This window comes from Bufo gargarizans, chromosome 8 (assembly GCF_014858855.1).
Source record: "Bufo gargarizans isolate SCDJY-AF-19 chromosome 8, ASM1485885v1, whole genome shotgun sequence".
Classification (NCBI taxonomy): domain Eukaryota; kingdom Metazoa; phylum Chordata; class Amphibia; order Anura; family Bufonidae; genus Bufo; species Bufo gargarizans.
In genome coordinates this window covers 77800937-77828273 of record NC_058087.1, presented here as the reverse complement: position 1 = coordinate 77828273, position 27337 = coordinate 77800937, and the positions used below count along the sequence as shown (strand labels likewise).

General features: G+C 42.5%; 1 protein-coding gene across 3 annotated transcripts in view; it reads left to right on the top strand.

The window, feature by feature from the left end:
* RAPH1 (Ras association (RalGDS/AF-6) and pleckstrin homology domains 1) overlaps positions 1-27337 on the top strand; it is a 149202-nt gene that overhangs the window by 101542 nt on the left and 20323 nt on the right. For all 3 annotated transcript variants that reach the window (XM_044303572.1, XM_044303573.1, XM_044303574.1), the window contains 3 exons: positions 15042-15119; positions 21519-21678; positions 23674-23795. In XM_044303572.1, the coding sequence (XP_044159507.1) occupies positions 15042-15119; positions 21519-21678; positions 23674-23795 (360 nt within the window). The remainder of the gene's footprint in view (positions 1-15041; positions 15120-21518; positions 21679-23673; positions 23796-27337) is intronic.

Below are 27337 nucleotides of genomic sequence, written 5' to 3'. Positions count from 1 at the left end.
TATATGCTACTGGGGGCATTATGGGGGTCATTTATAATACTGGAGCTCTATGGGAGGGAGGGCATACTATATACCGAGGGTACTGCAGGGGTTAGGATAAAAAATATATATATATAAATAAATAAATTATGCAAAACGGCCATACCTTCAGGTGATGGAGCAGGTTTTTGCAGCCAGCCCAGTTCACATGTCCTTTTACTAATCTAGTTTGTTTAAAGGTCATAAACCATTCACTGTGAAACATATTAAACTGTATGAATTTTAATATTCTATCTATAGTAACTGGTTAACTGCATGACTTTAGTTTATTACCTAAATGCATAAAACTGTTTTAAGAATAATTTCCTGTTATACCAGGTATTAATCTGTTAGATTGATTAGATCCTGACCCAGTCTGATGTCTACAACCATAACTGTCTATCTATGTCATATCAGAAGTTACTATAATAGAAAGAGAGCTCTTTAGTGGTGTTCCTGTAGATATTATTATTATTGATATTATAATATCTTCCACATACAATAATCCTTGCATCAGCTTCTTCCTTAATAGTCTTGCAATGTAATGTATATTTGGACACGTGTCAGTCATACGCCTCCAGCTGCCTTACTTGTTTTCCCAGTTGTGCACATCAGTTACACAGTCTTCTAAATTATGAATGGAAATGTCTATTAAGTGCAAGACTGTAATATGTACTGCTGCCCCCTCTCCCTTGTGTACCTCGGCTGTGTCTATTTGTATGGTTACCAATGGGGGGAATCTTCTAATAGGTCTGATTTGTATTATCGGTTTAACATGTTCTTTTTTCCTTATTCCCTGCACCTCTACAGGACAGAAGTTTGTTATATTATGTATAATGTATTGTAACAAAATATTGTTTTTTTTTTATAGTTATTGTTAGGATGTAATGGACACAAGAATGCAGCTTTGGGGTTTACTGCATGGTTTCTATTACTTCATCAAGATACGGCAAAGCCTCACTCTAAAACGTGTATTTTATATATTTTAATTTTTAAAAAGTCAAGCGGTACTCTGTTCAGTAACGGATCTCATCCTCATTCACAAAAACTTCCCATGTGCAATAATGTCACCATTTCGCTCTCAAAAAATAATCTAGACTTGCTTGCATTGCCACACTACCCGGCATTGGCACCAGGCCTGTGACATGCGTGACTGTGTGCAGCCTTTCTTCTGCATTTGGCTTCATATATGGTGATCAACCTTCTTGTTGAATTTTGAATGATTTATATACATATATATTCTGTTAAATGTGATTTGACTATCTGATACCTGGGCAAGACATAATGAGAGGGGATAGTTCCTAGCGGTTATATTAGTCTCCATTAAAACTCAAGTTAAAGGTTCCTTGGGGAAAGCTTGACACCCACTGTAATGGTGTGGATATGCCTTCAGATCTTCTGGAGTTTATTTAATTATATTTTTAATGTTTTTCTCCTTAAAGGGTTGGCCACTTTCTGGTTACTTTTGATCAATGTGTTTGTAAGATGGTAATATGACACTTACTAATATAGCCTTTGTTGAAACTCTGTGCCGTTTTCTATATTTCATAAGGTATACCCCTTGTTTGCCAAGTCTTTTGTTCTGTCCGCACAGAGGTCCTGTCCATAAGATGGCTGCTGATGGAGGGTCATGTGACCAGGCAAGTCATCTCCATGTAAGGTCTCCTCTCCTCCATTCAAATAGACTGCACCTGCCATCTGTACTTGCACTGTTGGGAGTCTACGGCAGGTACAGTGTATTTGAATGGAGGAGACCTCACATAGAGGCAATTTGCCTGGTCACATTCACATTTCAGGTGAATGGAACTGATTTTCGTATGCCGAAAATTTCGGCAACAAAATTTGGCCTGCCTGAAGGCACACTTATGTATGTCCAGAATAAAGTGGCCAATAAATAGTAGGTGAACTTTACCCTTACACAGTGACAGGTCCAGAAAGGGACATTCACATTGGAAAGGATGTCTCATGAAGCTATCCCCATTTAAGGCCTCTTTCACACTACAGTATGTTGAATTCAGTGTTTTGCGTTCCGTTTTTCACGGATCCGTTGTTCCGTTTTTTGCTTCCGTTGTGGTTCCGTTTCCGTTCCGTTGTTCCGTTCCGTTGTTCCGTTCCGTTTTTCCGTATGGTATATACAGTATACAGTAATTACATAGAAAAAAATGGGCTGGGCATAACATTTTCAATTGATGGTTCCGCAAAAAACGGAACGGATACGGAAGACATACGGATGCATTTCCGTATGTGTTCCGTTTTTTTTTGCGGACCCATTGACTTGAATGGAGCCACGGACTGTGATTTGCGGCCAAATATAGGACATGTTCTATCTTTTCAACGGAACGGAAACGGAATGCATACGGAACACATTCCGTTTTTTTGCGGAACCATTGAAATGAATGGTTCCGTATACGGACCGCAAAACGGAAAAAAAAAACGGTAGTGTGAAAGAGGCCTAAAACAGAGGTCAAGAAATGGTGGCATTTATATAATGCATACTGGCCTGGTCCATCACAGCAGAAGACTCTCTTGGCCTTTCAACATGCAGATTTCTGATGTGTTTCTGGATCCAAACCGCACCAAAAACTGCTATTTCTAATGGTGTTTTTTTCACAAAGATTTAATGCGGTTTGCCGCAGATCTCTCCTTTCGTTTGAAAAGGCTGAAATCTGCAGCTAAAACAGCAAACATAATTGACATGCTGTGGATTTCTAAATCTGCACAGCAGGTTAAATTCCGCATGGAATTTTTTTTTCAAAGTGTACGTGTGATTCATTTTTATTTTTTTTTTTGCATGGGAACGAGCACGGTAAAACCCATGTGTATTCCGATAAACGTGCAGTCACCTTTAACAGAGCCGCTTTCTGTCCTGGCTTTGACAGGGGGGTTTTGAGGGTGGCCATACGACAGTTTCTTCCATTAAATAACCTTTTTAAAATTTAAAGTTACCTTTTTTTTTTTTTAAGCTAGAAAAAAGCCCACCCCCTTCTCTGCCCATGCATTGGCTGAGACAGTAGAGTGGTCAGGCTTTGCTATTGAAATGAGCCAGCCGGCCACTGGTCACCAGACGCTCTGTCCTGGATTGGGGGCTAACACCAAGAGATTGATGGACCCTTTTTTTAGCTCAAGTGCTGTATGTTATGAAGACTATTTGAAATTATTTTTCTATCTGGACAACTCTCTTAAGGTAGACTTTGTAGGGAGATATGGTCGCAGAAAGAATGAAAAATGGGAAAATAAATCCAAGCGCAAACAGATAGGGGATCAGATGTACTATTATTTAGTAGCAATGACTTAATTTTTATGTATTTTATCAATTAAGTGATGAGAACTATCAGTTTACTAAGGAGAGAAAATTAGCGAAGAAATAAAAAGCAAGCAAACCAGCATGAGGCTACCTGGCCACGGGTGCCAGCTGTCTTGTAGAAATGCCCCCCGAATTTCTGTGAGGATTTCTGTGTTTCCACGCCAAATGCGCACCAAATACCACATGAGTTGCTTACTTATTTTGGTGCGGATTTGATGTGATTTTGTCCCAGATCTCATCCTTGCAATGAAAAAGGTGAAATGCTGTAAAAACTGCTGCATGCTGCGGTTTGTATCCGGACGATCCTCCGCTTGCCTGCTGGAACAGGCTAGAGGAACACTGCTACCACAGATGTGGAGTCGGTGTCAACTGTTCCAGATTTATCATAGGCTGATGCTGGAGGATAAATCTTTCACCTCTTTAGACTTTTTACTTTACGCCACCTATAAGTTAGTTTAGCTTTACTTATTTTGCTGCTTAAATTTTTTATTTTTTTTGTCCAAAGAGGTACATTTAAGCCGCACCTTTCTCCACCAAGCCACTTCCCCCTTGTCAGACAAGGTGTAAAAAGGTTAGAAAAGTGTCTAAAACACTTGATAAATTCACTGCAAAGCATGTACAACAGTTTTTTGTTTTTTTTGGGGGGGGGGGGGGGGGGGGTTTAGCACACAAATTGCAAAACATAAGCCACAAAAATGCAGAAAAAAAAATCTTGCACTTAGGCTACATGCACACGAACATATTTTGTTTCCGCGTCCGTTCCGATTATTTATTTTTTTTGCAGATAGGATGTGGACGTTATGATTTCAATGGGACCGTCAGAAATGTCCACATCAGTATGTCCGTTCCGTAGCCCCGCAAAAATATACAACATGTCCTATTCTTGTCTGTTTTAGGCATTGTTACAACGGATCTGCAAAAAAATAAATAAACGGATGGCATATTTTTTTATTTATTTTTTTGTGGACCACAAACCACCTACGGTCATGTGCATGTAGCCTTATTCTTATTCGGACTCTGAGGGCTCTTTTACACAAGTGGATTCCGTTTGTGTAATCCGCTGCGTGTAAGACAGTCAAGCCCCGTTCGGGACAGCAGCGACATGGAGCAGTAACATCATTGATAATGCTCCGTGCAGCTCTGTGACCTTTTTACTACAAAAACACGGTGACAACTTTATCTAACTGTGATTTTGTAGTAAAAAGATCACAGAGAGGCACGGAGCATTATCAGTCATGTTACTGCTCCGTGTCTCCGCTGTCCGGAACAGGGCTTGGCTGTCTTTCATGCAGAGGATTCCACGCATGGGATCCGCTCGTGTGAAAGAGCCCTTATGTAGGCTGTGTTCTTAAAAAAAAAACATTTACAAGACCAGATTTCTCCATTGCAGTGGGATTTTTCTTGTGTTTGTAAGAGCTGTAGTCAGAACAAAGCGCGCCCGACCCGTAGGCGAGTGTACGTAGGTTGTTAGCCAGCACTTCTGTGCTGGCCGTACTCCATAAAGTGTTCATGTTGCAGTAGTCGGCTATGTCTGTTATGGTGTGAACAGTGCAGAAGGCTCTATAAAACATGTCACCACTCCCTGCCCGATGTTGTGCAGCAGTGAATGACAGAAGGAGCCTGAAACCCGAGCCTTGAGTTTCGATCCATGTGTTGAGAGAACAGGATCCTGGTTTGTTGTAGAGTCCTGGGCACGCTTGGCACAGGCAGATAGACGGACACTCTTACTTTCATTGAATGGCTTTCCCCAGATGGCTGCCTACTCTTTAATATTTTATGTTGCTTGGGAGATAATTCATCCGGGCAAACTCCTTCAAATGTTTATTCTCAAGAAATGCTTTGATGCTTTTTTTGTCGTTTCCTATTGTTGATTTGTTAACTCTTCACTCTATTCGTCCTACAAGTCGATTCATGTGATGAATTTTACTTCATATTGTGATTTTATTTGTATTTTCTTAGTACATGAATGTTGAGATGCCTCTTCCTTTACCTTCATAAATGGAAAGCTCCAGATTTTTACGTTTGCTTTCTGAGGCTGCTACAGAGGTTGTCTCACAGCATGAACCCCATATCTATATGTCCTGCTAGGGGTGGGCGATATGGCCTAAAATCTATATTGCGATATAATTTTAAGCATGTGCGATATGCGATATATATTGCGATATATTGTTTTCTATATTGGGGGGGGGGGTGTTTAAATTTTATTTATTTTTTACTTTTTATTTATTAACTATTGGCCTCCTTAAGGGCTAGAACCCTTGTCATATTCACCCTAATAGAGCTCTATTAGGGTGAATAGGACTTTACACTCTCCCTGCTGCCCTGTGCATAGTGCACACAACAGCAGGGAGCTGACCATGGCGGCAGCCTCTGATCTGCCCCCCCCCCCCCCCAGCCTCTGATCTGCCCCCCCCAGCCTCTGATCTGCCCCCCTTCCCCAGCCTCTGATCTGCCCCCCTTCCCCAGCCTCTGATCTGCCCCCCAGCCTCTGATCTGCCCCCCAGCCTCTGATCTGCCCCCCAGCCTCTGATCTGCCCCCCAGCCTCTGATCTGCCCCCCAGCCTCTGATCTTCTCCCCAGCCTCTGATCTTCTCCCCAGCCTCTGATCTTCTCCCCAGCCTCTGATCTTCTCCCCAGCCTCTGATCTTCTCCCCAGCCTCTGATCTTCTCCCCAGCCTCTGATCTGCCCCCCTTCCCCAGCCTCTGATCTTCTCCCCAGCCTCTGATCTTTTCCCCAGCCTCTGATCTTTACCCCAGCCTCTGATCTTTTCCCCAGCCTCTGATCTTTTCCCCAGCCTCTGATCTGCCCCCCTTCCCCAGCCTCTGATCTGCCCCCCTTCCCCAGCCTCTGATCTGCCCCCCTTCCCCAGCCTCTGATCTGCCCCCCTTCCCCAGCCTCTGATCTGCCCCCCCTTCCCCAGCCTCTGATCTGCCCCCCTTCCCCAGCCTCTGATCTGCCTCCCTTCCCCAGCCTATGATCTGCCTCCCTTCCCCAGCCTCTGATCTGCCCCCTCTGGTAACGCAAACCCCCCCTCCCCAGTATTAATCATTGGTGGCAGTGGCCACAGGGTCCCCCTCCTCCCCCCCATCATTGGTGGCAGTTTGCAGTTCCGATCGGAGCCCCAGCAGTGTAATGCTGGGGCACCGATCGGTTACCATGGCAGCCAGGAGTCACGCTGCTGAAGTCCAGGCTGCCATGGTATGTTAGTGAGCAGAGAGCAGCGCATTATACTCACGTGCGCTGTGGCCGCCGGTCGCTCCTTCTTCTCATAGGTCTGTGCGGCGCATTGCTAATGCTGTAAGCATTAGCTATCCGCCGCACAGACAGAAGAAGGAGCGACCGCCGGCCACAGCGCACGTGAGTATAATGCGCTGCTCTCTGCTCACTAACATACCATGGCAGCTAGGACTACAGCAGCGTGACTCCTGGCTGCCATGGTAACCGATCGGAGCCCCAGCATTACACTGCTGGGGCTCCGATCGGAACTGCAAACTGCCACCAATGATGGGGTGGAGGAGGGGGACCCTGAGGGATATGGCCGGCACATTCATTGGTAGTGCAGTGGCCACAGTCCCTCCCCTCCTCCTCCTACTCTGTCCTCATTGGTGTTCAGCGGCAGCCGCGCACAGTGGGGAGGGAGAGACTCCCTCCTCCTCCCTCCGCTGTGCCGGCCGGCTCAGAACATGGTGCGCGCGATCATATCGCGGTCCGGCGATATAGGCGATATGGCGAAAATCCATATCGTGGCCCAAATTCATATCGCATATCGCCTATATCGCCTATACCGCCCACCCCTATGTCCTGCTATGGCATATGGAGTTCATAATGGAGGGAATCCTTTAATCAGGGCCCCCCTCTTATAGTGCCAGGATGGAGAGCCATCTGGTACAAACACAAGGGATGGAGATACTGCTGCTGAGTCCACCCTCTGCATTGCACAGGAGCCCCAGTTATAGAGGAAAACTGCCTGTGGGGGCATTACACATAGGCAGAGCGGATCAGGGTCTCTAGACCGTGCAGCTCTGCTCCTACCCTAGCTCCAGACCCCCCCCAGCGGTCACATGACCGCCGGGAGTAACAGAGGAAGCGGTTCTGCCTGTTCTCTCCACTGTGCGCTCCTTCAGCGATCTCCTGCCAGCACAGGAGAAGGCAGAAGCGGTAATAAACCGCTCCTGTCTTCTCCTCAGGGTCCCCGTTGAGTCTCAGCCGGGACCCAACCTTCTCCTACTAGATTGCAGAAGCTTTAATTTCAGCGCTGATCAGCTGCCTGCATGTGCATATACGTGCTAGCTGCACGGGGCATGTGCAGATAGCACGTATATAGCCGCATGGCAGTCGGGAAGAGGTTAAAATTAGAATATTGTGAAAAGGTTCAATATTCTAGGCTCAAAGTGTCGCACTGTAGTCGGCTAATTAATCTATATCCCCTGAGCAAAGGGTACCTCAAAATTGTGACTTTAAGGTTTCAAAAGCTATAAGCCATAATCATCAAAATTATAACAAATAAAGGCTTGAAATATCTCGCTTTGCATGTAATGAGTCTATCACATGTTAGTTTCACCTTTTGAGTTGCATTACTGAAATAAAGGAACTTTGCACGATAGTCAAATTTTTCAAGTTTCTCGTGTGTGTGTGTGTGTGTGTGTATGTATATATATGTGTGTGTGTGTGTGTGTGTGTATATATATATATATATATATATATATATATATATATATATATATATATATATAATACACCAGATATAGGACAGCACTCCAAGACTTGAAAAAAACGGTGTCTTTATTCACCCATGTGAAGCAGTAGCGACGTTTCAGCTCACAACTGAGCTGAAACATCACTACTGCTTCACATGGGTGAATAAAGACACAGTTTTTTTCAAGTCTTGGAGTGCTGTCCTATTTCTGGTGTATATTAAGGGTAAAGCCAGTTTACTGGGGCCGCCGTATTTTTATATATATATACACACACACATACGTGTGTGTGTATGTGTGTGTATATATATATATATATATGTATATATATATGTACAGTACAGACCAAAAGTTTGGACACACCTCATTCAAAGAGTTTTCTTTATTTTTATGACTGTGAAAATTGTAGATTCACACTGAAGGCATCAAAACTATGAATTAACACATGTGGAATTATATACATAACAAAAAAGGGTGAAACAACTGAAAATATGTCATATTGTAGGTTCTTCAAAGTAGCCACCTTTTGCTTTGATTACTGCTTTGCACACTCTTGGCATTCTCTTGATGAGCTTCAAGAGGTAGTCACCTGAAATGGTTTTCCCTTCACAGGTGTGCCCTGTCAGGTTTAATAAGTGGGATTTCTTGCCTTATAAATGGGGTTGGGACCATCAGTTGCGTTGTGGAGAAGTCAGGTGGATACACAGCTGATAGTCCTACTGAATAGACTATTAGAATTTGTATTATGGCAAGAAAAAAGCAGCTAAGTAAAGAAAAACGAGTGGGCAATCATTACTTTAAGAAATGAAGGTCAGTCAGTCCGAAAAATTTGGAAAACTTTGAAAGTGTCCCCAGGTGCAGTCACAAAAACCATCAAGCGCTACAAAGAAACTGGCTCACATGCGGACTGCCCCAGGAAAGGAAGACCAAGAGTCACCTCTGCTGCGGAGGATAAATTCATCCGAGTCACCAGCCTCAGAAATCGCAGGTTAACAGCAGCTCAGATTAGAGACAAGGTCAATGCCACACAGAGTTCTAGCAGCAGACACATCTCTAGAACAACTGTTAAGAGGAGACTGTGTGAATCAGGCCTTCATGGTAGAATATCTGCTAGGAAACCACTGCTAAGGACAGGCAACAAGCAGAAGAGACTTGTTTGGGCTAAAGAACACAAGGAATGGACATTAGACCAGTGGAAATCTGTACTTTGGTCTAATGAGTCCAAATTTGAGATCTTTGGTTCCAACCACCGTGTCTTTGTGCGACGCAGAAAAGGTGAACAGATGGACTCTACATGCCTGGTTCCCACCGTGAAGCATGGAGGAGGAGGTGTGATGGTGCTTTACTGGTGACACTGTTGGGGATTCATTCAAAATTGAAGGCATACTGAACCAGCATGGCTACCACAGCATCTTGCAGCGGCATGCTATTCCATCAGGTTTGCGTTTTTATTTGGACCATCATTTATTTTTCAACAGGACAATGACCCCAAACACACCTCCAGGCTGTGTAAGGGCTATTTGACCATAAAGGAGAGTGATGGGGTTCTGCGCCAGATGACCTGGCCTCCACAGTCACCGGACCTGAACCCAATCGAGATGGTTTGGGGTGAGCTGGACCGCAGAGTGAAGGCAAAAGGGCCAACAAGTGCTAAGCATCTCTGGGAACTCCTTCAAGACTGTTGGAAGACCATTTCAGGTGACTACCTCTTGAAGCTCATCAAGAGAATGCCAAGAGTGTGCAAAGCAGTAATCAAAGCAAAAGGTGGCTACTTTGAAGAACCTAGAATATGACTTATTTTCGGTTGTTTCACACTTTTTTGTTATGTATATAATTCCACATGTGTTAATTCATAGTTTTGATGCCTTCAGTGGGAATCTACAATTTTCATAGTCGTGAAAATAAAGAAAACTCTTTGAATGAGAAGTTGTGTCCAAACTTTTGGTCTGTACTGTATATATATTATATTACGTATCTCAAAAGGATGCCAGATGTGCATAACTGATGCACAGGAGCCTTTTTTTTTTTTTTCTTTTCTTGATATTAAATGGCCGGCTGTTTATCAATCATATATCTACATTTATTTTATATAGAATATACATAAATCACAATTTGACACAATAAAAAAACTTTAAAATGCCTAAATGCTGTTATCTGCTTACCAGCGACAGTCTGGTAAGCAGATAACCTCATAAGCTGCATGGTTAAAACACATGACACTTGTGCTATCTGTTGTATTGATCGATCAAACAGTGACTGTAAAACCACTTAACCATCACTGTGTGCCTTGCACAAAATTAAGTAAAAAAGTGGCAACTATAAGACTTTACAACCGTAACTATTTGATATACAAAATAGCCAGAATAGGCTTACTTTAAACAAACTAAAAACGTCACATCGTGAGAGTTGGAATAACGGGATATCTTGCGAACTCCTTTAGTACTGCTGTGGGAGATAATTCTGAAAAGTGCCTGAGCTCCGCACTAATTACAAATAGAGGGACCGTGACTATATATTACTTTATCTTCATATGTTTTATTTTTAAGCATTTTAACGTTTTTTTTATTGTGTCAAATTGTTGAGATTTATCTATATTCTGCATAAAATAAATGTAGATATATGATTGATAAACAGCCGGCCATTTATTATTAATTGTATTAAGCAGCTAGGTGGTATAGCAAGCCGACCTATATTTCAGTGAGCTCTTATTGATATTGTTTTTTCTTAAGTTTTTTTTTTTTTCTTTTCTGGTCTTCTGGTGGATTAGAAGAACAGATAATGACACGGTGATATAAACTGTCCCTTTAAATGGTCGGCTAGTCCTGATAAAAACAGCGGGTTTGGCTGACATTAATCTAATATGTTTGGTCGAAAAGATAAGAATTCAGTTTTTTTCTGGTATGTGAAACATGAGTGACACCAAGTGAATTTACTGTATCTAGTCTAAGCCTTGGGATAAGTAAAACGAAGATGCAGTTAACAACAGCTAGCTTTTACACGGGACAATGATCACCCAGATCAGTCATAATGATTACCCAGTGCAAATGTAAACATTAATTGAAGTCATATTCTTATTACGGTACTTACACACTTGCGTTAGAGGATTCCGGCAGGCAGTTCTTTTGCTGGAACTGCCTGCCGGATCCAGAAATCCGTATGCAAATGGATAGCATTTGTTTCCGGATCTGTCTGAAATATGCATTGAAATACCGGATCAGTCTCTCCGGTGTCATCCCGAAAAACAGATCCGGTATTAATTTTTTTCGCACTTTTAAAGGTCTGCGCATGCGCAGACCGGGAAACCGGGTCCATCTTTCCAGAACACTCAGTACCGAATCCGGCATTAATACATTTCAATGCATCAGGATGTCTTCAGTTCAGTCCCTCTTATGGAAATTTGGCCAGAGAAAATACCGCAGTGTATTGCGATATTTTCTGCAGCCAAAAATCCTGAAGACTTGCTGGAATGCCGGATCCAGTATTAATTTCCATTGGAAAGTATTAGTGCCGGATCCGGCATTAGAATTGCTGCATTGACTGATCCGTTCTTCCGGTCCGCGCATGTACAGACCTTTAAATCTGTGAAAATTTTTTAGACCGCATCTGTTTTTCCAGATGACACCGGAGAGACGGATCCGGTATCTGATAAATGCTATCCGTTTGCGTCCGGAGTGCCGTATCCGGCAGGCAGTTTCGGCGACGGAACTGCCTGCCGGAATCCTCTGCGGCGAGTGCGAAAGTACCTTAGTTTGATAAGAATTTAGTTGTGACCAGTGTAAGGCTACTTTCACACTTGCGCTTGATCAGATCCGATCATATTAATGCAGACGGAGGCTCCGTTCAGTACGGATCCGTCTGCATTAATAACTTAGAAAAATTTCTAAGTGCGAAAGTAGCCTGAGCGGATCCGTTCAGACTTTCAATGTAAAGTCAATGGGGGACGGATCCGCTTGAAGATTGAGCCATATGGTGTCATCTTCAAGCGGATCCGTTCCCATTGACTACATTGTAAGTCTGGACGGATCCGCACGGCCAGGCGGACAGCCTGAACGCTGCAAGCAGCGTTCAGCTGTCCGCCTGGCCGTGCGGAGGCGAGCGAAGCGGAGGCTGAACGCCGCCAGACTGATGCAGTCTGAGCGGATCCGCATCCATTCAGACTGCATCAGGGCTGGACGGAAGCGTTCTGCTCCGCTCGTGAGCCCCTTCAAACGGAGCTCACGAGTGGACAGCAGAACGCTAGTGTGAAAGTAGCCTTACTGAGCTGTCAGGAGATCAGAGAGAAGAGCTACAGATCCAGCCGTCACAGCAGCTCCCTGGTGGACTCTAGTCTGGAGATGCAGTGGAAAAAAAAGCTGTAGATGAAAAACTGTTGAACATTTTGAGCTAAGACCCATTGAATGACTTTTATTCCAAAATGAGTAAGATTCAATGATAAAAAAAAACTTGCCCTTAAAGGCGTCCATAGTTTTTAACTGGAATTATCTGCATATAATATTCTGGACTAAGCTCATTAGCCCTAATATAATAATTGCAAGCTCAACTAATATGATGACTTTGAAAATGTGCAGGTATGCTAAAGTAATTTACACCTTGGTCATTCCACTGGAAAAACAAGTAAATTAGCCTGGTGTTGCCGGCTTAGGCTACTTTCACACTCGCGTTTTGGCTTTCCATTTGTAAGATCCGTTCAGGCCTCTCACAAGCGGTCCAAACGGATCAGTTTGCATTCTAATGCATTCTGAATGGAAAAGGATCCGCTCAGAATGCATCAGTTTGCATCAGTTCAGTCTCGATTCCGCTTGCAGCGCTTTGGTGTCCGTCTGATGAAACGGAGCCAAACGGATCCGTCCTGGCACACAAAGCAAGTCAATGGGGACGGATCTGTTTTCACTGACACAATAGAAAACGGATCCGTCCTCCATTGACTTGGCTATGTTAAAGATAATACAAACTGATCCGTTCTGAATGGATGCAGACGGTTGCATTATCTGAACGGATCCGCCCATGACGGATCCGCACAAAACGCAAGTGTGGAAGTAGCCTTAGTTCTAGGTAATCTAAAGCGGATAAAGGACAGACGCACTCTCATTGTACTCACTGGTCAGCTTGGCGGAGATTATCATAGTTTTATCAATGATCAAAACCCCCAAAACAAAAGGACAGTACAAATACACAGTACTGTAGTCACTGCAGGATGAGGGTCATTTGCTTTCAGTGGTTTCTGTGTTTCGGCAAGGAATGTTTCTGAAGATCCTATTGGAAGTAAGCTCTCGGCCCACAGACAATGTACAGTGTTGTCTGAAGACGAGCAGAGCTTTGGCTTTTTTCCAAACATTGATCGCTGAAGCTTCAATTAAAAACTTTGTATATGATAAGAGAATGGCATAATATGATGGAAGCTGTGTTATGTTATCTGTACTTTATGTAACTGTATGTCTTCAGTCAAAGGGTTTTTGTTGGTTCCTGATTGTTTTAACCCAGAATAATACTATAATATAGTGTGGGCCTGAAATCCTTCAATGCTTTTTAACTATATAACATTTGTGATTATCCTTTATTCATAGTTTGCATTTAAACCCTTCTGTATTTCGTATGTGCAGCACTCTTGAGTGTAGGCACTTCTCTACTATAACATTAAACCACTGACCAGTGAATGAGACCGGTCAGAGGAGGGATATCGGGCAGCGAGTGAACAATTAGATGGTGTGTTGGAAGCAGACAGTTGTGAGAACCTGTGTGGCCTGAAAGACCAAAATTGTGAGAGCATCTCCAAAAGCATCATGTGGGGTGTTCTTGGTATTCACTGGTTAGCATCTACCTAAAATGGTTTAAGAAAGAACAACCGGTGAGCACTGCTAGGTATATGGGGGACCAAGGATTATTGATGCGCCTGTGAAGGGGAGGCTAGCCGTCTGTTCTTATAAGCCTGGAAGGCTACTGTAGCACATATTGCTGAAAAATTGAATACCTCTTTAAGGCTTGTTGCACACTAACTTTAAAATCTTCCGGCAGGCTGTTCCGGCAGAGAGTTGGCATGGCCAGATACTGCCTTTCCCTGTCAGAGCTTATTGATAGTGTTGAGCGAACTTGTGTCTAAAGTTCGAGTTCAGGTTATTGAAGTATCCCGTTATGGATTCTAAATTCCGTTATGGTCCGTGGTAGTGGAATCCATAACGGGATACTTCGATAACCCGAACTTTAGACGCCAAACTTAAAACACAAGTTCGCTCAACACTAATTATTGACTATAGTGGGACTTGTCGGTGATCCAGCCTGTTTCCAGAATTAGCGCCTCAAGCACATTTTTTTGGGTCCAGCCGAATCCCGGCACTAATGCCACAAACAGGCTGGATCCCCTCTGGGCCCCCTTATTATCGGTGGGGCCTGGTGGTGCTCCGGCCTTCTCCGCTATGCGATATGATGTACTCTGGCAGTCTGTTCCTCTGCTGGAACAGCTTGCTGGAAGATTTTAATGCTGGTGTGCAGCTAGCCTAAAAGAAGAAGTATCAGAACCCACTGCTTACTGTGTTTGGGTTGGCATAGCTTCTGCCCATTGGAGTGTCCATGCTGATCCCTGTTCACTGTTAATTGGACCTATAGAGGGTTTATTGATCCATCAGAACCAGACAATGGAGCTAAGGAAGAAGGTGTCCTTGTCTGTTTCTTTTACATAATGTGGATGGCTGGGTCTCTGTGTTATTTAGCTGGATAAGAGATGACACCAGGATGTCCTGTGGGAAGAAGGCAGACGGAGGTATGTGATAGTCTGTGCAATGTTCTGCTGGGATGTGCCAGAAAAACGAGTCTCATCCATGAAGGACCCACCTCACAACTTACAGGATCTGTTGCCTACACTCATCCCTGTTTGGGCTGCATGAGATTAACCACTCAGTATTTGGTTTTAATGTTATGGCCGATTTCTGCATATTCTTGTTATAGTGTGTGTATAGTCAGATAAAGTACCATAAAGAAAAGTTTAATTTATGCAGCTTTAATTATTAAATGTTTTATTCTATTTCCACAGGAGGAACAGGCTGCTAAAATAAAGGCAGAGAAGATTCGAGTAGCTTTAGAAAAGATAAAAGAAGCTCAAGTTAAAAAGGTACTGTAGATACTATGACAACATTCAGAAAGGCTAGATGCTTATCTAAGGGTACATTGCATTGAGGGTTATAATTAATTTAGCAATGAAATTATGAATAATGTATAATTGATCTGAGGAAGGTTTTACTTGATGGACATGCCTCTTTTTCCCACTAAATGACCATGACCACTAAAGAGCCATTTCCATTACAAGACCTTATCTCCTATCTACAGGATAAAGTAGAAGTATCTGATTAGTGGGGGTTCATCCCCATGGATTATAGCAGAGATGCTCAACCTGCGGCTCTCCAGCTGTTGTAAAACTACAACTCCCACCATGCCCTTCTGTAGGCTGATAGCTGTAGGCTGTCTGGGATTTATGGGAGTTGTAGTTTTCCAACAGCTGGAGGGCCGCAGGTTGAGCATGCCTGGGTTATAGGGATGCTAAAGTCCCCAGAGTGAATGGGGCAGCAGTCATGCATGCACACTTCCGTTCACGTAACTCTCTGGGACTGCTGCTCTGTGTTTTCTCCAGCAGTCCCATAGAGTTGAGTAGAGCGCCAGCGCTCATGTCTGACCACCCCTCACTCTAGGGACTCTGGGACTTCATTCTTGGCAGTCCCACCAATCAGATACTTATCCCCTATCTTGAAGGCTCCCTCTGTGCTCTGCTCTCCCAACCCTAGTGCGCACACACGGTGAAATTACGGATTGCCCTAACTGTTGTCATTGCAGCTTGGACCTTGTGAAGGCTCCCAGGGTTGCGATTTTAATCTATTTAATAAAGGGTTTAACCCATCTGGGCATGCATGGCATAGCGATATGTTTTCTCCATTCACTGCTTATGGGACTTTGACCTCTTTTTTCATAGCATGACCCTTCTTTTGTAACAGAATCCCCTCCCAGGGGTGGCATTAACACCTATTAAGACATTTGTCATATCCTATCAATATATCAAATGTCCAGATGGGACAAACCCTCTGTAGGGATATTCCATTTGTAACAAGTTGTCTCATGTCTCTCTCCTCCTGATCTGTTGGGGTCCCATAGTAGTTCTGGAAATAGCTGAACTTGGCTGTCTCTAGAACTCCTGTAGAGATGAATGGAGCGCGCTCAACCGGCTATTCCCTTCATTTTTGGGGACTCTGAGGGGTACATGGTTTCTGTTCTCATAATCGGTGGGGGCCTCTATGGATAGGGGAAAACTTATTGCAACCAGTGTACCCCTTTAAGCCTTGCTTGCTGTAGAGCTTTAAAGGAAGAAATCACATTCACTGCAGTACTAAAGTATTTTAGGCTGTGGTATAAGTGATGAAACGATCACCCCTATTTTAGCTCCTCTAAGGGTGCAATTTTTATTTTATTTTTTATTCCTTTACTCATTGCAAAAGCAACAGATCCTCTCACAATTGTGTAAAATATTCATATAAATATGAAAATATAATACAGAAGTTATAGGTGTCAGAATATGGCAACATAAAAAAAAATCTTTTTTTTTTTTTTTTTTTTTTTTTTTTTGGAGCAAAGCATGAGAAAAACTACATACATATTATAATGCTGTAACGTCATTTTTTAGTGCACATTGAACACAGTCCAAAAAACAAAAGCCGTTCTAATCGCACACCCATCCAGATTTCCACACAAACCATCACTACGTAGGTTAAAGAATATTAACAGATTAGTACTTACAAAGGGATTGGAAGAGGTAGCACCCTGTTCCTGAACAGCCATGCCCAGTGAATCCAACCCTGGAGGCCATAGCTTTTCAAATGTGAAGTAAGCCTCCGTTTTCTGATAAATTGTGCTTTCATGTAGCAATAATGTATTCACCTTATCCATACATTCCCTACTAGCTGGGATTCAGTGGTGTGCAGTTTACATGCAGAATATAGTAAGCAACCTACAGCTATTTTATGATCTGTATCTAATGATAGATCTTCTACTTGGCCTAGTAAACAGATCTTGGGCTCATGCTGGAGAGTGACAGGATATACCTTATTAATAATCCTAGAATGGTAGTCCACTATACAGTGCGGTACTCACAACTCTATAGCATATACAGAAGATCCACAGGCTCCATACTACATTTTGGATGTTTAATATCTGGTCCATATCCTACTTTTCATGAAGAATATAGAACTGTCGATTTTTTTTTTCTTTCAAAGATACCGTATATTAGGAACAGATTCCAATATACTGGACCAGTGCTCTTACAAAAAATCCCCTTCCCATTTATGCATCTACAATTATGGACGTTTTTCTATGAAGGTTGACAAAAGAGCTTTATTCACAATCAGTCCTTATTCGCGATCAGTCCTGAGGCACAATTGTCTGATAGTTTAGAATTTAGCACACCTCGTTATTATAAAGAACATAGGGCCAGATATATCATTAGGCAAAGTCACTTTTGTGGAGTGGAAAAGTCGCAAAAAAGTCCCAAAGGCTAAAACTGCGCACAAATTTGCGACTTTTTTCTGCTCTGCACTATGCTCGCCAGTTTTCTGAAAGTGGGCGTGTTTTCGTATGTAAATGAATCTCTAGACAGATTTACTATTGGGACTTTTTTTTTAAGTCGCAAAAAAGTCGCAACTTCACTCCAGTGAGGATCATGCTTATCTTATGAGACTTTTTAATAGAACATGCGACTTTTTCATAAAAACTTGCGACTTTTGTAAAGCTGCTTACGGACGGATAAACTGCTACCGTCAAACCACATTTATTACAGTCTTAAAGGGGCGATCATAAATCTGACTTGGCTAAAACTGACTTTAGCCATATGTGAAAGTGGAGTGAGCTGTTAGAGTCGTGATAAATCTGGCCCATAGTCTTCTTTTGGGCACGATATGCATGTCGTAATTAAATGTATTGTTAAAAACAGCAATGTGGTAAATTAAATTCCCTTTGTAGCTGCTAAATGGTATTAAAATAAGTATGAGACCCCTTGAGCAAGTTTAGTAACACCCAGTGATTTCCACTGTCTACAATTGAACAACTAAAGGGGTTGTCCGCTTTTTAATGTTGATGATCTTTCCTCAACGGACAAGAATAGGACTTTTTTTTTTTTTTTTTTTGCGGGGCCACGGAACGGAGCAACGGATGCTGTCCGCATCTTTTGCGGCCCCATTGAAGTGAATGGGTCCGCACCCAAGCCGCATAAACTGCGGCTCAAGTGCGGACCCGAAAAAACGGACGTGTGCATGAGGCCTAAACCTGCTCACCACTGCAATTGCTGCAGCAAGCAGGTAAAACAGCTCTTCAAACAGCTTATCAGCAGGGATGCCCGAATTCAGACCCCCGTGTATCTGATATTGACGATGAGGATAGGTTATCAATAGTAAAAAGCAGACAAACCCTTTAAAGGGGTTGTGCTTAGTAAGATATCCCTTATCCACAGGATAGGGGATAACTAACTGATCGGTGGTGGTCCAACTGCTGGGACCTCCACTGATCCCAAGAATGAGAGTCCTATTCCCTTGATCTCATGGAGTGGCAGTTTGGGCATGCACCTTGCCACTCCATTCATTCTCTATTTGACCACCAGGGATGGCTGAGTAAGGAGCTCCGTTACCGTATTTCCTGAGGTCACGCAGAGAATGAATACAGGTACAGGGTGCATACTTGACCTGCCTCTCCATCAGATCGGGGGAAAGGGATATTCATTCTTGAGATCGTTGAGGGATTCCCTGTGGATAGGTGATAACTTTAAAACTCGACACCCTTTAAGAATACCCCTAAAGTGTCACCATTGATGGTTTTATAGCTGAAGACAGGGTTACAGTTCGCCTACAAGCAATATCCTGAAAGTGTTGTTCCTGAGCTGACAGCTAAGTACAGCTAAGGGTTTGTCAAACTAATCCCCTGTACATTTTAGGGTGTTGCGTTACTTCAGGATTCAGCCTGGGATGATCAGTTAGTCAATTTGCTTATGTAAAAGGGGAGTAAGGCATTGGAGCACCATAGAAGAACCAAGCTGCTAGCACTGATAATCAGGAACACCATTTAAATGATCCTTGAAAAACAGTTATTCATGGTTAAAAATTGAGGTATATTCCACATCATGCAGCACACAACTGGATTTATTTACATTGAAAGCCTATAAGGGTACTTTCACACTTGCGGCAGGACGGATCCCACAGGCTGTTCACCCCGTCGGATCCGTCCTTCCACTTTTACACCGGACTGCCGCTCTGTCACCATTGACTATAATGGGGACGGGGGCGGCGCTCCGGCGCGGTACAGCAGTGCACGGCAAAAGGTAAAAGTCCTGCATGTCCGACTTTTTAGTCCGGCGGCCTTTAGCCGCGAACTGCCGTACTGCGCCGTAGCGCCACCCCATCCCCATTATAGTCAATGGGGACAGAGCGGCGGCACGGCGAAACAGCAGAAGGACAGATCCAACAGGGTGAACAGCCTGTCGGATCCGTCCTGCCGTAAGTGTGAAAGTACCCTAAATTGTATAGCACATTACCAGAACATTGTCCAGATTGTTATCATGCTGTATAATCTAGTATTACATAGTAACATAGTAGATAAGGCCGAAAAAAGATATCTGTCCTTCCAGTTCGGCCTGTTATCCTGTAAGTTGATCCAGAGGAAGGCAAAAAAAAAACTCTGAGGTAGAAGCCAATTTTCCCCACTTAAAGAGAAAAAAATTCCTTCCCAACTCCAATCAGGCAATCCGAAAAACTCCCCGGATCAACGACCCCTCTCTAGTAGCTATAGCCTGTAATATTATTACGCTCCAGAAATACATCCAGGCCCCTCTTCAACTCCTTTAGTGAATTCAACATCACCACCTCCTCAGGCAGAGAGTTCCATAGTCTCACTGCTCTTACCGTAAAGAATCCTCTTCTATGTTTGTGTACAAACCTTCTTTCCTCCAGACGCAGAGGATGTCCCCTCGTCACAGTCACAGTCCTGGGGATAAATAGATGATGGGATAGATCTTTGTACTGACCCCTGATATATTTATACATGGTTATTAGATCTCCCCTTGTCTTTTTTTTTTTCTAAAGTGGATAACCCAAATTTTATTTCAGGGTACTGTAGTCCCCCCATTCCAGTTATTACTTTAGTTGCCCTCCTCTGGACCCTCTCCAGCTCTGCTATGTCTGCCTTGTTCACAGAAGCCCAGAACTGTACACAGTACTCCAAGTGTGGTCTGACTAATGATTTGTAGAGTGGTATCACTATGTTCTGATCACGAGCATTTATGCCCCTTTTGATTGAACCCACTATCTAACTGGCCTTGGCAGCAGCTGTCTTACCCAGTGTTTTACCATTTAGTATGTACGGGTGACTTGCATTTTTCCTTCCCATGTGCGTAACTTTACATTTTGTGTTAAACCTCATCTTCCACTTTTCTGCCCAAGCCTCCAATCTATCCAGATCCATCTGTAGCTTCCCTGTCAATTACTTTACACAGTTTAGTGTCATCTGCAAAAATTTTGAGATTAGCCAACATATCCTGCTTCAAGGACATGTCTGAGCCCGAGCACGTAGCACCGAGCACTTGCACTATTTGCTTATTTTCCTTGAGATACTCCAAAATAGCATCTCTTAGAAAACCTTCAAACAGTTTACCCACGACAGATGTTAAACTTACCGGCCTATAGTTTCCAGGCTCTGTGCCTGGAACACTCCCTGCGCCAATCCTGTGGAACACTCCCTGTCAGTATAGAGTCCCTAAATATCAGAAATAAGGGTCTAGCTATGACATTACTTAATTCTCTTAGGATACAGAGGTGTATGCCATCCGGTCCTGGCTATTTGTCTATTTTAATCTTCTTCCTGGGTCAGACAGGGCACTTTTAATGGGGAATTTACTTTTACATTCTGCATTTCATCTGACAGTTTATTGTCTTTAGTGAATACAGTGGAGAAAAAAATATTTTATGACTTTGCTTTCTCCTCATTGCTCTCTGCAACTCCCCCTCATTACTCTGTAAAGGGCCAACACCTTTAGATTTATTCTTTTTACCATTTACATAATTGAACATTTTAGGGTTAGTTATCTTCTCTTTGGCAATTGATCTCTCGGTCTCTAGTTTGGCTGCTTATATATATATATATATATATATATATATATATATATATATATATATATATATATACCCGTTACCCTCCTGTTTTAGTGATTTTTTTTTTTTTTTTATGCTTTCTGTTTGTCATTTATTGCTTTCTTTACAGTTATATTTATCCACATTGTTTTTTTCTTGTTCCCTAATCTTTATTCCCATAAGGTATGTACCTCTCACATTTTGTTTTTTGAGGACTTTGTCCCAGTTAGTTAGGCCTATGGTATTATATCAATAAATATGTGTATTAACCGATGTTCCATATTTTATGAACATTGTGGAAAGTCCCAGCATCTCCTGCACTCAATATCACTGATCCCCTTATTTCACCCTCTCCGCAGCTGGTGATCCGAGTGCACATGTCAGATGACAGCTCCAAGACAATGATGGTGGACGAGAGGCAAACAGTACGCCAGGTCCTGGACAACTTGATGGACAAATCCCACTGTGGATACAGCCTGGATTGGTCACTAGTTGAGACCATTTCTGAGCTACAAATGGGTTAGTAGATCAGTTTTACACAGCTGTAAATATACAGAGTATTGGAAGATGCCTCCCAGGTATCTGTAAATTCTCATATGTGTCTCGTATTGACAGAGTAAATATTTTCTGTTTACTTTATTGCATCAACGGTTAAATGGACTTGAGAAGTGACAACCTATCTGACATTTTCTCAGAGCAGTTGTCGCTTGCACTTCTTAACAGCTCATACACTGTTTATCATTAAACTGGAAGAAACAATGAATATGGTAGAAGGTGAAGCAAATGCTTAAGAAAACTGTATTTTGTGACCTTTTGGATTATGTGGTCCATTAAGGATACATTCACTTTCATGCGCAAATATTGTTCTGGAAAGCACTGTCCTTATTACTTATAGCCACCAGACTACTCCCTGAAAACTGGGCGCTACTGTGGACAACACTGACACTTTTACACCTGAGAGCCATTATGTACTGCTGCTCTTAAAGGGGTTGTCTCACTTAAGCAAATAGCATTTATCATGTAGAGAAAGTTAGTACAAGCCACTTACTAATGTATTGTGATTGTCCATATTGCTTCCTTTGCTGGCTGGATGCATTTTTCCATTACATTATGCACTGCTCGTTTCCATGGTTACACCCACCCTGCAGTCCACCCTGCAGTCCACCAGTGGTGGTCGTGCTTGCACACTATAGGAAAACGCGCCAGCTCCTCTGGTGGCCAGGACCATGGGACAGCACATAGGCGGGTGTCTTTTCCTATATTGTGCAAGCACGGCCACCGCTGCTGGATTCCAGAGTGGTCATGGTGGTCATGACCATTGAAACGAGGCGTGTATAAGGCTAGTTTCACACTAGCGTTCGTCGGTCCGCTCGTGAGCTCCGTTTGAAGGAGCTCACGAGCGGACCCGAACGCAGCCGTCCAGCCCTGATGCAGTCTGAATGGAGCGGATCCGCTCAGACTGCATCAGTCTGGCGGCGTTCAGCCTCCGCTCCGCTCGCCTCCGCACAGCCAGGCGGACAGCTGAACGCTGCTGGCCGTGCGGAGGCGAGCGGATCCGTTCAGACTTACAATGTAAGTCAATGGGAACGGATCCGCTTGAAGAGGTCACCATATGGCTCAATCTTCAAGCGGATCCGCTCAGGCATCTTGCGCACTTAGAAAATTTTCTAAGTTATTAATGCAGACGGATCCGTACTGAACGGAGCCTCCGTCTGCATTAATATGATCGGATCCGTTCAGAACGGATCCGATCGAACGCTAGTGTGAAAGCAGCCTAATATTGTTGAAAAATTATTCAAGCCAGCAAAGGAGGCAATATGGACAATAACAATACACTAGTAATGGCCTTGTATTAACTCCCTCTACATAATATATGCCATTTGCTGAAGTGACAACCCCTTTAACATCACCACTTAATCCATAGTTTTTTCTGATAGTTTGGAAAGGAGAAAGTAGCACAGTGTTTAAGTAAGCAAGTTCAGGAGCATTTGTAGAGATTTCATATAAAAAGCTTGTATTTGTGATTTTTATTTTTTCTGTAATTAATTTTTATTCCTTAAAATAGTGGAACTATTTCTATAATCCAAATAAAATGGTTTAATTTTCTTCTCATACACCATGAATGATGTAATTAAGGAAAATGCAGCAAATCATCAGCACCAGTCGCTCGGTCTTCATTATATTAACTTGCCACAGCTATTCAGAGCGGTTAGTTAATCCTTGTCCCCTGCGGAATGTATTGCTTGTATGTTAAGCTTCAACACATTTTTAGCATATGTTTAATTAACAGCAGAGCTGCAATTTTGCTATTTTATTACAACCCCACGTCTCATTTTCAGTAATTGCTGAAGTAATAACAAGAGCAGCACAACTTCGTTCTTTCATGTAGTCACCTTGTAGGACAGCTTGGTTAATGGTGTGGGCTGGACGGTTGGAGAAGGTCTTTTTATTAAATGCATTATTGTTACAAACCACAGATAATATTATATTGATATAACTTTGTGTTCCTCACAGATCGTATCTTTGAAGATCATGAAAATTTAGTTGAGAACTTATTGAACTGGACTCGGGATAGCCAGAACAAGCTGATGTTTGTGGAGCGCATTGAGAAATATGCTTTGTTCAAAAATCCACAAGTAAGACTAAAGCTAATCAAAAAACATCACCATTGGTGAACCTGCACTTACAGATCTATATAACCAACAGTTATTTCATATAGGAGTATAGCATTTGCTTCATGGACAAAACATGTGTATATTTTTTTAAGGCCTTTCTTATATAGTAGAAGTATATTAGAAAACTGCTGTTCCCTTGTATATAAGAAACACTAACTGTAAAAATCTACTGAAAGAATATAAAAAAGATCACCTTGAACAGCAATGACGGAAAAGCAAACACATCATTCAATTACTTTCTTAGTACGAATTAACATAAAAAATTTAAAGTGAAGCATTGGTAAAAATATTCCCGCTAACCCTCAATTAAAGGGGCTGTCATGGCAGCAGTGACTGTGCTAGCAATAACGAGAGTATTACACACATCGCTCCACCGCTCCTGCTGGACTCTGTGCTGCGGTGATAACGTTGTGACCGCTGCAGCCAATTGGTGTACTGTGATTGGCTGCGGCAGTCCTATGTGGGTGATCATGAGCAACAGAGAGACGGGAGCTCTGGAGGGGCACCAAGTTTTCCAGACAAGTTATACTTATTCTATTATTTTAGCATGTCCCTTGGTTTCTGCCACATTTTTATTATTCTGGATCGATCCTTTAAGGGCTCATACAATATATGTATTACGCAGATTTCAGATGTGGTGCCCAAAGGCATCTGTGGGTCTTTACTGTACATCCGCATCCCTTTAAGTCTCCTTTCACAGTGCAGGTGAGTTTACCAGTGCCAGTATTGTTCTGACAACACCAGGAATTTCAACTGGTTTTCTGGAGTATTACCATACTTTGAAGAGCTGCAGTACAAGGATAGGCCATCAGTGTAATATCACAGAATATGCAGATGCGAGGTTTCAAGTGGTTGAAAGTTGGAGCTCAACTTTAATTATACATGACCAGTGTTAAGTCATTAAAATATTCATGGGAACTGCAATCTCAAAATAAATGCAGCTAGATCTGCATGTTCAGGACAACGCATCCATAGTCCCCACTATATACAGTGCTTTCTTAAAGTCTTCAGACCCTTTCACTTTTTTTAAATTTTGTTATTTTGTGATCTTGTGCTAAAATGTAAAAAGAAAATCAAGTTTTCTCCCATCAATGAACACAATACCCCATAATCAGAAAGTGAAAATAGAATTTTTATGTTTGCAAATTTATTCAAAAATAAAAACTTAAATTTCACATGGACATAAGCATTCACACCCTTTTACTATGACATTTGAAATTTAGCTCTGGGGGCTGCCCTTTTTTCTTTCTACACCTTGATTGGAGTCCACCTGTGGTAAATTCTGTTGATTGGACATGATTTGAAAAGCGACAGCCTGTCTATGAGGTCTCACAGATAAAGCAAAAAGAGGAAAGGACTGCCTGTAGAGAATTAGAGACAGGATTGTATGAAGGCACTGATCTGGAAAGGGGACAACTGAAAGTTTCCAAGAGCACAGTGGCCTCAATAATTATTAAATGGAACAACCAGGACTCTTCCTATGACTGGGCATCCTACCAAACTAAGTAAATTTGGGAAGGAAGGGAGGGGGAGGGCCTTAGTAAAGTCAGTGTTATCCAATACATTCTAGAACTGTAAATCACTATAATGCTATGTGAACCTGTGAGTGCTGAGAGGTCAGGACAGGAGCTGCTGCATACTCGTGGTGGGAGTCCAGAGCGTGGAACTCGCTCGTCTGAAAGTGGCCTAAGTGGGATTAGGTGCAGAATGACCGGGAAAATGTTTACTTTTTTTTATTTTAGCACGAGGCCGCAACATAATAAATGGTAAAAAAAAAAAGCAAGCAAAAGGGTCTAAAGACTTTCCGAATCCACTGTATACAGAAATGTATTCTGGAATATTGCTTTCAGCTCATTTTTTTTCTTCTTTTGGAGAAAACACCATTTGATCTGCCTGCTAAAACCTGTCATGAGATATCTGGTTCTCGGCAGATAACTATTAAATTCCTTGAAAGGCTTCTTTATTTTATGTGAACGTGCACATTGAAATTCCACTGCCTCCGCTGAATCAGACCTCCGTCGAAAAATGGCCAGTCAATACTGGCTTTGTAATAGCTGGTTAGTCATCCTCCATGCAGCACCGAGGTACTTTCCTATTGAAGTGCTGCTATACCATGAATTTCTGTATAAATGGATGAGAGCACATATTCTGGCATGAGTAATTATAAGTTCCCTTCTACTAATCTCTGTCAAGCACCCAGGGGCTTAGGACTTTCTAATTACCTTGACACCTGCAATGTCTAGAGAACAGCAGCTCCGTACATTTGAAGAGCGGTTAATGCACATGTTCATGATCAGCCAGTTTTCAAGGCTTGTGTGATTGTGGCTTACAGAACAATGAGGCCGCTTGCCGGAAAGACACATTATATGAAGCTGTTCTGCAAGGCCGCAGTAAGAAAAAGCTGCTACACTATAATAGAATAGTTCTGCTTAGAGCAAAGCGTTTTTGACTTTCGCACAGCTGCTTGCTCTATTTGGTTGTTCCAATAAGATCATTAGGAATAAAGACGGCTATGTCTTTTTTTTTCTTTTCTATTTAATCCTCATTCTTGTTGTACAATTGAGTCATCATTTCTGTTTTTTGTGACACGCAAACCACACTGTAATCTTGCGTCCCATCCCTGTAATGAAATGTCTCTGCAAAGATGGCTATTATGTATCGAGCCAAAAATGCTTCCATTTCCTGCTAATGCCTACTGCTTCATTAGGCTTTATTCCTCTTAATTACCTTCTCCAGTTACACCATATTAAAATAGAGAAGAAGCTGGTGACAGGGGTTTGTTATTGTAAAACATATATATAATTTTTTTTTAATATTCAATAAAAATGTAAAAAACAAAAGAGATGAAACACGCGGCAGCACATGCAGTCGAATCCCCAGCTGCATGTGGTAGTCAGTAGCCACACGATTTTGAAGGTTATATCTGTTTTACCTGCAGAATCATGTGGCCTTCATATCCGGGTAGAATTTTGCTGCAGCCCCTTTTCTTATCCTAATTGAATAATGAGGAATTCAGTTTCTTAAAGGGGTTAATACAAGGCACTTACTAATGTATTGTGATTGTCCGTATTGGCTCCTTTGCTGGATGGATTCATTTTTCCATTGCATTATACACTGCTCCTATCCAGGGGTTATGGCCACCGCTGCAGCGGCTGATGCTTTTTCCTGTAGTGTCGAAGCACGGCCACCGCTGCTGTATTACAGGGTGGTCGTAACTACTGGAATACGACAAGTGTATATTGTGATGTAAAAATGAATCAATTTAGCAAAGGAGGCAATATGGACATTCATAATATATTAGTAAGTGCCTTGCCTCTACGTCATAAATGCCATTTCCTGAAGTGAGACAACCCCTTTAAAGTGAACCAGTCATCAACCTTATGCTGACCGTACTGAGGACAGTATAAAGTACTGACAGAAATGCTGATGTCAGCGATGTCACACATCAGCTAAAAGTAAGTGGTTGCTGAGAACCAGCATCATAATCATTGCAGCCCAGGCCT